This window comes from Mirounga leonina, unplaced genomic scaffold, assembly GCF_011800145.1.
Source record: "Mirounga leonina isolate KUSES-001 unplaced genomic scaffold, KU_Mleo_1.0 Mir_175, whole genome shotgun sequence".
Classification (NCBI taxonomy): domain Eukaryota; kingdom Metazoa; phylum Chordata; class Mammalia; order Carnivora; family Phocidae; genus Mirounga; species Mirounga leonina.
The window spans coordinates 29,526,806-29,541,184 of NW_023270453.1; the positions used below are offsets into that span (position 1 = coordinate 29,526,806).

The 14,379-nt window shown below is 35.5% G+C and overlaps 1 protein-coding gene across 1 annotated transcript in view; it reads left to right on the forward strand.

Moving 5' to 3' along the window:
- The first annotated feature begins 1,566 nt into the window (after positions 1-1,566).
- Positions 1,567-14,379, forward strand: part of ATF7IP2 (activating transcription factor 7 interacting protein 2) — a 47,246-nt gene continuing 34,433 nt past the window's right edge. The window contains exons 1-4 of the mRNA XM_035022482.1: positions 1,567-2,539; positions 3,577-3,701; positions 7,425-7,559; positions 8,174-8,298. Of these exons, the coding sequence (XP_034878373.1) occupies positions 1,693-2,539; positions 3,577-3,701; positions 7,425-7,559; positions 8,174-8,298 (1,232 nt within the window). The 5' untranslated portion in view covers positions 1,567-1,692. The remainder of the gene's footprint in view (positions 2,540-3,576; positions 3,702-7,424; positions 7,560-8,173; positions 8,299-14,379) is intronic.

Here is a 14,379-nt window from a genome sequence, read left to right on the forward strand (position 1 = left end):
TTCGCTGTACATTTTTTTCTTTTTTGATAGGAATTCTGTCTTTAAAATAAGAATTTTTGTGTTTATAGGGCACATAGCTATAGCAGTACCAACAAAAAGTATGTCTTTACATGAAGCTGATTGTTTTATGCATCCTGATTATCAGTTAAAATTTAATCAACCATGCTAATGGGGCACCTGGGTGGTTTAGTTGGTTGAACATCCAACTCTTGATCTGGGCTCAGGTCTTGATCTCAGGGTCATGAGCTCAAGCCTTGCACTGAGCTCCACACTGCTGGGCATGGAGCATACTTAAAAAGAAAAAATTAATCAACCATGCTAGAAGAAAGATTTAGTTTGTTCATTCTCTCTATGGGAAATACTGTAAAAATTGCGTTCATGAAGAGGCAATCAAATATGTAGTCCTATAGGGAAAAACCTTATATTGAATCAGGCCCTTAATTAATGAAAGTATGCTATTTTTTTGGATTTTGTGATTTTTTTTTTTTAAATACATGACAGGTCTGTTTTTGTTTTTGGAGTTTTTGTTTGTTTGTTTTTTAAGTAGGCTCCATGCCCAGTGTGGAGCCCAACACGGGGCTTGAATACATGACTTTGAGAGCAAGTGTCAATGCTTACCGGCTGAGTCACCCACGCACCCCTATACATGACAGACAGGTTTTTAAAATTTGAATTTGTTGTGATTTTTTTTTCTTGTTCTAAATAAATATTCACCTCAAACTTCAGTTCTCACAAATCCTGGAACTGTTCCTGATCAAATGATATGGTAAATTAAAAGGATATGGTAAAGGAAAGCTTCAAGTAAGGTATAGTGATAAATGAAAAAATTATTCAGGTAGCTTTGACTGGGTTATTTGTGCCTTCAAAAGTCCTAGATTCTGTCTTTTCAGTTTAGTAAGTTCTCCATACTTTGTTAGATAACTGGCCTATCATGCCCGTACATATATGTTTTTTCTTTTTTTGTTGTTTTTATTATGCCTTTGATTGCCTTGTAACTTCACAGTTATTTCCTTTAAACCATTTACCTACCTACCTACAGTTTAGATCAGACTTGATATAGTGGGAGAGAAACACTAAAATATTTTTCTCTGCTATGTAGTGGATTTTTATTAAATTATGAAAAATAATTAAAAGCTAAATTGGCTTTCTTGTTTGAAGTAGCATCATGTTGTGTATCTTTAGCACTCATTTTATACTCCAAACTTTTGGGAATTACTCCTGCAGCACCATTTATTTTGGAAATTTGAACATTAGGAAAACTTCAAGATGGTGCCACTAGGTATAGAAAATGGAAAATTCTTTGCAAAACATTGAGTTTTGTTTTTATGAAAAAAAATACAATTTAATCTTTAGATTATATAAGGTATGGCCTGCTGGGATAATTGAAACCAGACTTCAGTGGTTATGGCAGTGAGGTGATACAAAAAGTGGCCAGATAAAATTAACAGGCTTAGTATCAAGTAGAGGCTTACTGGCAATATAAAGTTTGAATTTCTATAGTTTAGATTTATAGAAAAAAATTAAAATTACTTGTACATTTTCAGTGACAGATGAAAATGGATGTAATTTTCAAGAAAAATAATTATCTAAATCTCTAGAAATAGTCTGAACATTAATATTACAAATAAATAAGCTTCTGTCTATTAGAGAAGTGCATTTAAATATGGTATTTTAAATTCTAGGGTATAAAAGATGGCAAGTCCAGATAGAAGTAAGCGGAAGATACTAAAAGCCAAAAAAACAATGCCTGCAAGTTGCCGGAAGCAAGTAGAGATCCTGAATAAGTCAAAGAATGCTGAAGCACTGAAAACAGCAACTGGGAATAATGTGTCAAGTGGTAATCAGAATTCAAGTACTGGTGTCATAAATAGCAAATATGGACATTCTGAAAATGATGCTTCCTTATTGGACTCTAACAAAAATTCAGTATGCTCAGAGAAAAGTAAAGCATTTTCTCAGAATGTAATGAAACCACTAGAAATTGTTGATTCAGAAACAAGATTGGAATACATTGAAGAACAAGTTGTGTGCCCTTACCAAAAGCCAAGCAAAACAATAGAATCTTCCAGGAAACTCTTTACACAAGAGGCAAAAGATTCACAGAACACTTCTGAAAACCATACTGAATGTCAGACAGATATAACAAGATCCTATTTTGAACGACATGAAGAAGATTGTAATCTGAAATCCATTTGTTGTCCATCTAGTGTATTGAGTGGTATGGTTCAAATGCCAAAAACTACAGTAAACAATACCTTGGATGATAAGAGAATCGACAAGACAGTTTCTTATTTAGAAACAAACTCCAATTCTGAGTCATGTGATAAAAGACAAAGTGACATTTTAATTTTAAGTTCAGATACCCGTTTTCTGCCTGTTGATAAAATATCTAAGTTGGTGAATTCAGTCATTTCCAGTAACTGTGCTACTGACATTTTGAAAAGTGAAGAATCCTGTAGAACCTGTCATTCCAGCATTTCAAATTTTGAAAGTATAGACTCAACATGGCTGTCAGCACTTGACACTGATAGTAATAACAGTAAGTGTATACTTATGCATCTTTTGGAGAAATTAAAATGGTCATAGTCACTTTCCTTTTGGGGGATGTTTTTTAGCCTCAGATACAGAAACCATAGAGTGTCTATAGCCGAGAAAAAAGTAAATGATGACATTAATCGTTTCAGAGTATCTTGTTTCTCAGCCATTTAGGGTGAGGAGGGGGAAATGGTATCCTCCATATCTGAAGGGAAGTAAATTCTGGCAAAGAAGGAATCAGTCGCTTTCCCTTGAGAGTACAAAAAAATCAAAAGGTGACTTATGGCAATTGTTTGGTTTATTTCATCTACATCTCTTCTTATTTTGAAGTTTTATTTATTAGATTAATAAGAAGGCTAGTTGAAAGAGTTTTTTTAATCATTAGTGAACTCATTTCTTTCCATAGAATTGACCTGGCTGATAGATAATAGGTATATATACACATAAACATACGTATGTGTATGCGTGGAGTGACAGAGAAACATCAAATAGTTAACCAATGAAATTCTAGAGTTATAAAATTATTAAAATAGCAAAAATAAATTTCATTTGAAGTAGGATTTTTTGTAAGTTAATGAAATATAAGAAAAACATTTTGTAGGATAAATTTTATTTGTGTTCTTGTCTAGGCTACATAGTGATCATTTAATAAGATGGATTTAAAATTATTTAAAAATAACAGGATCACCTATTAAAAATATGTAGGACTGCCTAAGTAACTGTATAAAAATAATGTAAGACCACTTAAGTAACTAGAGGATTGAAGTGCTATAATTTATTCAGTTCTTGTTGGTATTAAATAGGTATTAAGTGAAGTTGAAAGGAAAGTGTATCTGAGACCAGAATCCTACCTAAGAACCTAAGATAATCATTTTTTTAAGGTTAGTTTATCACAATTTTTTAGACAATTACATTTTCTAAAAAATGCTGCCTTGGTCACATTTTAGTTTTTCTATTTCCTTAGTCCCTGGATTAGAGAATTCCCTTGTTTCCTTCCTTAGAAGGAATATTTTTACTTCCTGATCTTTCCATTTCCCCAAGGCCATAATCAAAAGAAGAGGATGTTTTCAGAAAACAAAGAAAATGTTAAGCGCATGAAAACTTCAGAGCAAATTAATGAAAATATTTGTGTAGCTCTGGAAAAGCAAACAGCATTGCTGGAACAGGTAAAATATTGGGGCTTATATATTTGCTTCAGAAACTTCTGATTAGTAAAAAATGGTAAAAGTTAATTGATCTCCACGATAATTTAGTACAGAAGACTTTCACTTGGTGCAAAAGTTGTATATGAAAATGGAATCAACTGATGGAGATATTAGGGAAAGATAATTGTTTACATTACCAAAACATGTAGAGTAACCTAGAGAATCATGTGTAGGTAGAGTGCTGTAGTAGAAAGAGAATGGACTTTTTAGTCAATATTACCTTTAAATCTCTTAGAAAGTCAGACACTGTGTGACCTTAAGCTTTGCTGAATAATTCAATGTCTTTTGTTCTGGTCTTTGGGTTCTCTGATCTGCAGCTACAGCCGTTTGTATACCTTATCACAATTGACCCCTACTTCATAGACTCAGACAACCCAGAAGTCCATCATAAAGTTCTGCTGCATTCGGGTTTACTTGCCCTAATTACCAGGTTTACACAGATATGTTGGATTTTCTGATACTTTGTTTTATAGCATCATCAAATGCACATTTTGCTTTCATTTTGCCCCATTTTATTTCATTGTACTACAGTTTCCCATGTTTGATCAACTCTTGAGTTTAAGTGTAATGAACTTCAATTTTAATAGGTCCTGTAATGAGGACCTGTTTTAACCATCATGTTTTGCTATTTTACTACCACTAGAATTATTCAACTGAAAGTCATTATGTAGTAGATTAATGTCTGTCAACTATAATGGACCAAAATGTTTTAAGCCAAACTATCCTGCTGTTTCAGAAACAAAAACACTACTGTTTTCTAAAACAGACCATTATAATTATATAGTTACATATTATATGAATATGTATTCACATAATAAATAAATGGAAACCTTTTTGAAAGATTCATGCAGAACCAGCATGAAAGGTGAGTAGCAGTTTTTCCCTTTCTACTTTGTCTTTTCTTCCAGGAAGACCAAAGGAAACACTAATGAAAAAACATGTAAATATTCTGTTATTTGCAGGAAAGAGGTGGCAGAATTATGGTGAGCATAGATCTAGCTTAAGAAAAAAGTTTGGGATTCCAGTCTTATTCCCATTGATTAGTAGCTGAATTTAGAAATAAGTTCTGATAGGAACATATGAAGAAAAAATTTAATCTTTGAATATTTTGGTGTCGCTGGCATGGAAAAATCAGTTTTCATTCATTACTATTATGTGTCTCACAAAATACTTGGTCTGAGTTGACACAGAAAATGGTCCTTCCCAACGAGGTTTGAGGAATGCAGTTTATTTTGTTTTCTCAACCACCACCACCCCCCTCCCTGAAGTTTCTTGCACATTCTTCAGAGACGTCTTGGGTTTTAGCTAATTACTATCTTTTTACCTATCTCCAAATAGCTAGCTTTCCATCATTTGATATTTTAATTCCTGTGCAAACAGTTAACTCTCTAAACCACATCTATTTGGGGTTTTTTTTTAGTTTGAATCCCAGTGGAATAGGGCTAGCATTCTGACATTATTCTTCCCTGAGAGAGTCCCAGAGCTGTTGACTCTTCTTTTTTGAGGTTTTTATAAGGATCTTGGCCTTGTTGATTCCAATTAAATTACTGAAGTGGAGGAGTTTTTCTTCTAAAGTCCAAGTTATTCACTCTACCCACCATCTTAGAAAGTTGAAGCAGATTGAAAATATATAATTGCTAGTCTTTCTCCAATCTTTAGGCTACTTTTGCTGCCATCTGCAAATTGTACCTAGGATTTCCATCAGATAACGTAATTTGGGACACATTACCATCAGCAGAAGACATTTATGAGGTATTTGGTGGAGGTTATTGTGTCTTCCTTTTTTATGAGTAACATCGCCACTAAATGAGAAATGTCCAGTCTAACCAAGAGTAACAATCCGTGGATGGGCATTTAGTCCTTTTAAATAATCAAGTTTTAAGAGTTTGCCTCCATCTGAATCACCAAGAGTACTTACTTGTTTAAATTGTGGTTTATTGAGCTCCCTCATAGCTGAAGACTGTTGTTTTAGGCTACTCTTTTCTCAAACTTACCTAATAAGAATTACTGGTGCCTGTTAATTAGACAGCTTTCCAGGCCTTTTTCCAGGAAATTCTCTTTGGTGAATCCAGGCTAGGGCCTAGGAATCTGTGATTTTAACAAATATCCCGTGTGTTACCAGGGAAGTTTCACAAACACTGTGTGATCTCCGCTTGTTAGCAAAACAGTATTTCCACATTCAGAACATTTAGAAAGTTTCTCCAAGATTCATCTGAGTTTGAGCTTTACATATTGACCCAGCCACTGAACTGGCAAGGCTGTAGTAATCCATAAAAACCACATATGGGTGGTTTTCACCTGTCAGTAAAAATAGTATGTTATTTTGAGCACTTACTAGTTGAATCAAATACTTAAAAGTTTGACAGTAAAAATGATAATCATGTCTAATGTTGAGAGATCACTGAAGAAATGTTAAGCATTATAGAAAAAAAATCAAGTAGATGATGTTGAAGAGCAAGAACAATTGGAAATGAGAAGGAAAAACCTTGGGAATAATCAAAATTGTTGAATAACCCTAATCATCCCAGTGATACCAGTATAAAAGAGTTTAACATAGAAGCTTTATGTTCCAATTTCAAACACCAAGAAGCAAGAATTTAGGGGAAAGATACAAATATTACTAATAAATACCTTGGGCGTATCATGACAGGTTTTGTTATTAAGAAACACCACCTACTCTGTTATGAAAGCAACTTACAGGAGGATACAAATTCAGCAGAAAATTACAGTGGATATTTCTGAATATATGGCTGAGCAGAGCTATTCATATCAGTGGGCCTTGAGATTAATTATGCTCCCTGAGAATAGGCCCGTTTGTTTTCTAAAAAACAGCCAGATAATGAAATGCATTAATGTTTCATGTGATAGCTACTGTTAGAATAGCGTGCATTATGCCAAATAGCATTAGTCACTACCTAATTAGTCCTGACTTCTCTCCATTTTAACAATAGAAAGTCACCCCCTAAAAAACCTATGCAAGTAAAGTCGATGATCTTGCATATTTATTTCCTTTATATCAACTCACTGTTTTCTATTTTATGGAGCTCTTTCATATATTTACCTTTTATACCCTTATAAAAATCCAATTAGCATCACATGTTCAACACTGTATTACCTACCCATATGTGGGCAAAGAAGATGAAGCTGAGAGGTGTTGTGACTTCCCAAAGGTCCTATAGCTTTGTTAATGGCTGGGTCAAGGCTTGGACTTTCATAATTTGCTTCATATCCACTATAGACCAACCAACCATTTTCATTGGGCTCTGGCTTTCAGATAAGTGGAGTTCCTTTTTATGGAATACTTGGTTTCAGTTATGCTCATTAAAAAATATAAATGCAATATAGGCTTTTACCTTTCCTTTAATATGTATTATGGAATTCAGCTGAAACTGTAGGAAACAAAAATTAGCACTGGGAGAATAAATTTATGTTCTTACATACCCATATATTTAGATACTGGGTGTGTTTTGCTAAATTTGATATTCAAACTTCTGGTAATATTAGATACTGGGTGTGTTTCGCTAAATTTGATATTCAAACTTCTGGTAATATAAACATAAAAATGTGTATTTTATCAGTTACAATAAATCCAGAAAAGAACAAAGCTATTTTTAAGGAGTAGAAAATAAAATTGCTTTTAAATTTGAAACATGGGGTGTTCTGGTTTTTATTTTAAAATTCTAGGTCAAACATTTGATTCGACAGGAGATCTATAGTATAAATTACAAACTATTTGATAATAAGCTGAAAGAATTGACCGAACGCATTGGGAAGACACAGTGCAGGAATAAACATGAAGCAATAGCTGATGAACTCTTCGTAAGTTTCTGATTTCATTTGATTTCATTTGAAGTAGAATTTGGTAATATTTTACATATTAGGAAAGGAAAACAATAAAGGAGACCCAAATCTGATCCTTGACCACAAGCCTGGTGTACTATACCATAGTTAATAGAGTTTATTAGCAATACTGACCCTTATGAAATTGGAAATATTATTCTATGTTCTTCTGTTGTCATTGTTCTGTGTCAGTTGACAGGCTTAATATGTAGGCAGTTTCTTTTAATTCAAAATATATCCTGTATTAGAGCTTATACAATGTGTTTGAAACTGTTTTGGGGTTTTTTTGTTCTACTCTTCTAGGGTTACTTGCTGATAGGTGCTTCCTACCAACATTAATTTTGTTATGACTCAAAAGTTTGATGTTATTATCTTCCATTCTTGTATGTCATACTGGCATCTTTGCTTATATAAAATAAAATACATTTATATGCTTATATAAAGTACATCTTTGCTTATATAAAAATTTCTCATTTATTTGGATGGATGTCTAAGTCTTAAAAGACTCATTTGGCAGATACATAGTTTTCCCTCCATCTCTATATATTATTTAGTACTCTGGTTTTGTATTTGTTTTTCTCTCTTTCTTCTAGGCAAAAATATCAAAACTTCAAAGACGTATTAAAGCAGGATTGCACTCTCAAAAGAATTGCTTGGAACCAAATGTATTAACCAGTAATACAGCCTGTAAGGTTGGTATAAACACATATGAGTTTTAATTGCCTCATTGACCCACCATTATAGGTAGTTGGATTTTAAGATATGAAATATATTTCCAAACTAAGAAGGCTTTAAAGAAAAATTTATATTTAGAATGTTCCTGTGATGCTATCTCTGGAGAAAATACCTTTAGGTGGCCAAACATAAATGCCACTTGTATTTCTTACATCAAGTGATTAGAGAGGTGATTTGTGATCCCCACCATTTTATCAGGATAAAAAGTTTCAAACAGATACTACAGGAAAATTGACAAACTTTTACAGTGAACATTTGTATACACAGCACCTAAATTCTACCTTTACTATTTTAATATGTTTATTTTTGTCATATATCTGTCAATCTGTTCATCTCCTAAGCCATCTTTATATTTGGTGCATTCATAAATACTAATGTATTTTTTTGTATCAAAATATACTTTGTAGCATACACTTCCAAAATATTTCAGCAGGGGTATCATTAGAGTTTGGTATCTGTTTATATTTTTCATATAAAATTTAAATATAGTCTTCAGTATACATTCACTGAATTTTTTTCTTCTAGTATCTTTATTTGCTTTGGTATCATATTTACGCTAGCTTCAGTAAATGAATTGGGAAGCATTCCCTCCCCTGTTTTCTGAAAGTCCGTGTAAGATTTTTTTACTTCCTTAAATGTTTGATAGAATCCATCTCTGAAGACTATCTGGGCAAGGAGCTTTCTTTGTAGGAAGACTTTTTCTTGAAATTCAATTCTTTAATAGGTAAGGGGCAACTCGGATTTTTCTATTTCCTCTCATATCAGTTTTGTAAGTTACCTTCACAAGGAATGTGTCCCTTTTATCTAAGTTGTTGAATTTGTTGACATAAATTATTATTTTTGTTTACTATTCCAATCACTCTTTACTTTTTTATTTTTTTTATTTTTTTATTTTATTGTTATGTTAGTCACCATACAATACATCATTAGTTTTTGATGTGGTTATCCACAATCCATTGTTTTCATATAACACCCAGTGCTCCATGCAGTGTACGTGCCCTCCTTAATACCCATCACCAGGCTAACCAATCCCCCCCCCCCAAAACCCGGTTTGTCTCTCAGAGTCCATAGTCTCTCATTGTTCATCTCTCCCTCCAATTCTGCCCTCCCCCCCATTTTTCCCTTCCTTCTCCTAGTGTCCTCTATGCTATTCCTTATGTTCCACAAATAAGTGAAACCATATGATAATTGACTTTCTCTGCTTGACTTATTTCACTTAGCATAATCTCCTCCACTCCCATCCATGTTGATGTAAAAGTTGGGTATTCATCCTTTCTGATGGCTGAGTAATATTCCACTGTATATATGGACCACATCTTCTTTATCCATTCGTCTGTTGAAGGGCATCTCAGCTCTTTCCACAGTTTGGCTATTGTGAACATTGCTGCTATGAACATTGGAGTGCATATGGCCCTTCTTTTCAGTACATCTGTGTCTTTGGGGTAAATACCCAGGAGTGCAATTGCTGGGTTATAGGGTAGCTCTATTTTTAAATTTTTGAGGCACCTCCACACTGTTTTCCAAAGTGGCTGTACCAACTTGCATTCCCACCAACAGTGTAAGAGGGTTCCCCTTTCTCCACAACCTCTCCAACATTTGTTTCTTTCCCTGTCCATTTTTGCCATTCTAACTGGTGTAAGGTGGTATCTCAGTGTGCTTTTGATTTGAATTTCCCTGATGGCTAATGATGATGAACATTTTTTCATGTGTCTGTTAGCCATTTGTATGTCTTCTGTGCAGAAGTGTCTGTTCATGTCTTTTGCCCATTTTTTGACTTGATTATTTGTTTTTTGGGTGTTGAGTTTGAGAAGTTCTTTATAGATCTTGGATACCAGCCCTTTATCTGTAGTGTCATTTGCAAATATCTTCTCCCATTCTGTGGGTTGCCTCTTTGTTTTGTTGACTGTTTGCTTTACTGTGCAGAAGCTTTTTATCTTGATGAAGTCCCAAAAGTTCATTTCTGCTCTTGTTTCACTAGCTTTTGAAGATGTATCTTGAAAGAAGCTGCTGTGGCTGATGTCAAAGAGATTACTGCCTATGTTCTCCTCTAGGATTTTGATGGATTCCTGTCTCACATTGAGGTCTTTCATCCACTTTGAGTTTATCTTTGTGAATGGTGTTAGAGAATGGTCGAGTTTCATTCTTCTGCATGGGGCTGTCCAATTTTCCCAGCACCATTTATTGAAGAGACTGTCTTTTTTCCATTGCATGTTTTTTCCTGCTTTGTCAAAGATTATTTGACCATAGAGTTGAGGGTCCATATCTGGGTTCTCTATTCTGTTCCATTGGTCTGTATGTCTGTTTTTGTGCCAGTACCACGCTGTCTTGGTGATCACTGCTTTGTAATATAGCTTGAAATCGGGCAACGTGATGCCCCCAGCTTTGTTTTTCTTTTTCAACATCTCCTTGGCGATTCGGGGTCTTTTTTGATTCCATACAAATTTTAGGATTGTTTGTTCCAGCACTTTGAAAAATGTCATTGGAATTTTGATCGGGATGGCATTGAAGGTATAGATTGCTCTGGGTAGAATAGACATTTTAACAATGTTTATTCTTCCAATCCATGAGCATGGAATATTTTTCCATCTTTTTGTGTCTCCTTCAATTTCTTTCATGAGTGTTTTGTAGTTCCTAGAGTATAGATCCTTTACCTCTTTGGTTAGGTTTATTCCGAGGTATCTTATGGTTTTTGGTGCTATTGTAAATGGAATCGTTTCTCTAAATTCTCTTTCTACAGTTGCGTTGTTAGTGTATAAGAAAGCAACTGATTTCTGTGCATTGATTTTGTATCCTGCCACATTACTGAATTGCTGGATGAGTTCCAGTAATTTGGGGGTGGGGTCTTCTGGGTTTTCCACATAAAGTATCATGTCGTCTGCGAAAAGAGAGAGTTTGACTTCTTCTTTGCCAATTTGAATACCTTTTCTTTCTTTTTGTTGTCTGATTGCTGTTGCTAGGACTTCTAGTACTATGTTGAACAATAGTGGCGAGAGTGGGCACCCTTGACGTGTTCCTGATCTTAAGGGAAAGGCTCTCAGCTTTTCCCCATTGAGGATGATATTCGCTGTGGGTTTTTCATAGATGGATTTTATGAGCTTGAGGAATGTTCCCTCTATCCCTATACTCTGAAGAGTTTTGATCAGGAAAGGATGTTGTATTTTGTCAAATGCTTTTTCTGCATCAATTGAGAGGACCATATGGTTCTTCTCCCTCCTCTTATTAATGTGTTCTATCAATTGATTGATTTGCAAATGTTGAACCACCTTGCATCCTGGGGATAAATCCCACTTGGTCGTGGTGGATGATCCTTTTAATGTATTGTTGGATCCTGTTAGCTAGGATTTTGTTGAGGATTTTGGAATCCATATTCATCAGGGATATCGGTCTGAAATTCTCCTTTTTGATGGGGTCTTTGCCTGGTTTGGGGATTAAGGTAATGATGGCCTCATAGAATGAGTTTGGAAGTTTTCCTTCTGTTTCTATTTTTTGAAACAGCCTCAGTAGAATAGGTATTATTTCTTCTTTGAGTGTTTGGTAGAATTCCCCAGGGAATCCATCAGGCCCTGGACTCTTGTTTTTTGGGAGGTTTTTGATCACTGCTTCAATCTCGTTACTGGATATTGGCCTATTCAGGTTGTCAGTTTCTTCCTGTTTCAGTCTTGGCAGCTTATAGGTTTCCAGGAAGGCCTCCATTTCATCCAGATTGCTCAGTTTATTGGCATATAGTTGTTGATAATAATTTCTAATAATTGTTTCTATTTCCTTGGTGTTAGTCGTGATCTCTCCCCTTTCATTCATAATTTTATTAATTTGGGTCCTTTCTCTATTCTTTTGGATAAGTCTGGCCAGTGGTTTATCGATCTTATTAATTCTTTCAAAGAACCAACTTCTAGTTTCGTTGATCTGATCTACTGTGTTTCTGGTTTCTAATTCATTGATCTCTGCTCTAATTTTAATTATATCTCTTCTAATGCATGGCTTAGACGTCCTTTGTTGCTTTTTCTCTAGTTGTTTAAGGTGTAGACTTGGTGAATTCGGGATTTTTCTATTTTTTTGAGTGAGGCTTAATGGCTATGTATTTCCCCCTTAGGACCGCCTTTGCAGTATCCCATAGGTTTTGGACCGATGTGTTTTCGTTCTCATTGATTTCCATGAATTGTTTAAGTTCTTCTTTGATTTCCTGGTTGACCCAAACATTCTTGAGCAGAGTGGTCTTTAGCTTCCAAATTTTTTCTTGTGATTGAGTTCCAGTTTTAGAGCATTGTGGTCTGAGAATATGCAGGGAATAATCTCAATCTTTTGATACCGGTTGAGACTTGATTTGTGACCCAGTATATGGTCTATTCTGGAGGAGGTTCCATGTGCGCTCGAGAGGAATGAGTATTCTGTTGTTTTAGGGTGGAATGTTCTGTAAATATCTATGAGGTCCATCTGGTCCAATGTATCATTCAAAGCTCTTGTTTCCTTGTTGATTTTCTGCTTAGATGATCTGTCCATTGCTGAGAGTGGAGTATTGAGGTCTCTTACTATTAACGTATTGTTATCAATATGACTCTTTATTTTGATTAACAGTTGGCTTATGTAGATGGCTGCTCCCATGTTGGGGGCATAGATATTTACAATTGTTAGATCTTCTTGTTGGATAGACCCTTTAAGAATGATATAGTGTCCTTCTGTGTCTCTAATTACAGACTCTAGTTTAAAATCTAATTTGTCTGATATAAGAATTGCTACCCCAGCTTTCTTTTGAGGTCCGCTGGCATGGAAGATGGATCTCCATCCCTTCGCTTTCAGTCAGGATGTATCTTTAGGCTCAAAATGAGTCTCTTGTAGGCAGCATATGGATGGGTCCTGTCTTTTTATGTAATCTGCAACCCTGTGCCGTTTTATGGGAGCATTTAGGCCATTCACGTTGAGAGTGATTATTGAAAGATATGAATTAATTGTCATCGTGTTGCCTGTGAAGACGTTGTTTTTATAGATTGTCCCTGTAAATTTCTGTTGTAGATCACTCTTGCAGTCTTTCTCCTTTTATAGAACTCCCCTTAATATTTCTTGCAGGGCCGGCTAAGTGGTCACATATTCTTTCAACTTCTGCCAGTCGTTGAAGCTCTGCATCTCTCCATCCATTCTAAATGAAAGCCTTGCCGGATAAAGTATTCTTGGCTGCATGTTCTTCTCATTTAGTACCCTGAATATGTCTTGCCAGGCCTTTCTGGCTTGCCAGGTCTCTGTGGATAGGTCTGACGTTATTCTGATGTTCTTCCCTCTGTACATAAGGAATCTCTTCCCCCTAACTGCCCTTAAGATGGTTTCCTTGGTTCTAAGATTTGCAAGTTTTACTATTACATGCTGGGGTGTTGGCCTGTTTTCCTTGATCTTAGGAGGGGTCCTCTCTGCCTCTAGGACGCGAATGTTTGTTTCATTCCCCAGATTAGGGAAGTTCTCAGCTACGACTTGCTCAAATACATCTTCTAGTCCTCTCTCTCTCTCTCCACTCCCTCCGGGATTCCAATTATTCTGACATTGGAATGCCTCATGGTGTCACTTATTTCTCTGATTCTATTTTCATGGATTCTGAGTTGTTTTTCCCTGGCCTCCTCTTTTCCCTTTTTATCTATTATACTGTCTTCCAGATCGCTTATTCTCTCTTCTGCCTCAGTTACCCTAGCTGTTAGATTATCTAGATTGGATTGGATCTCACTGATAGCATTTTTAAGTTCTGCCAATTCAGCTTTCATTTCTGCCCTTAGAGACTCTATGTTGCCATTAATTGATTTCTCCATTCTAGCCATTGTCTTCACAATTGCTAGCCTGAATTCCACCTCTGACATCTTGGTTATATCTGCATCATTTGTAAATCTGCAGCATAAGTCATAATCTCTGAGTCTTTTCTCTTTTAGGGGCTCCTCCTCCTAGTCATTTTGTTGATGGGTGTTTGAGGGAATGTATAGAGTCCAAATTATTGACCAGAACCAAAGCAACATGCACCTGTTTTCTTGGGACCTTAGGGTTGCTGGCCTCTTGTTTTCCCAGCCTGTCTTCTGGGGGAGGGGCCTGCCGC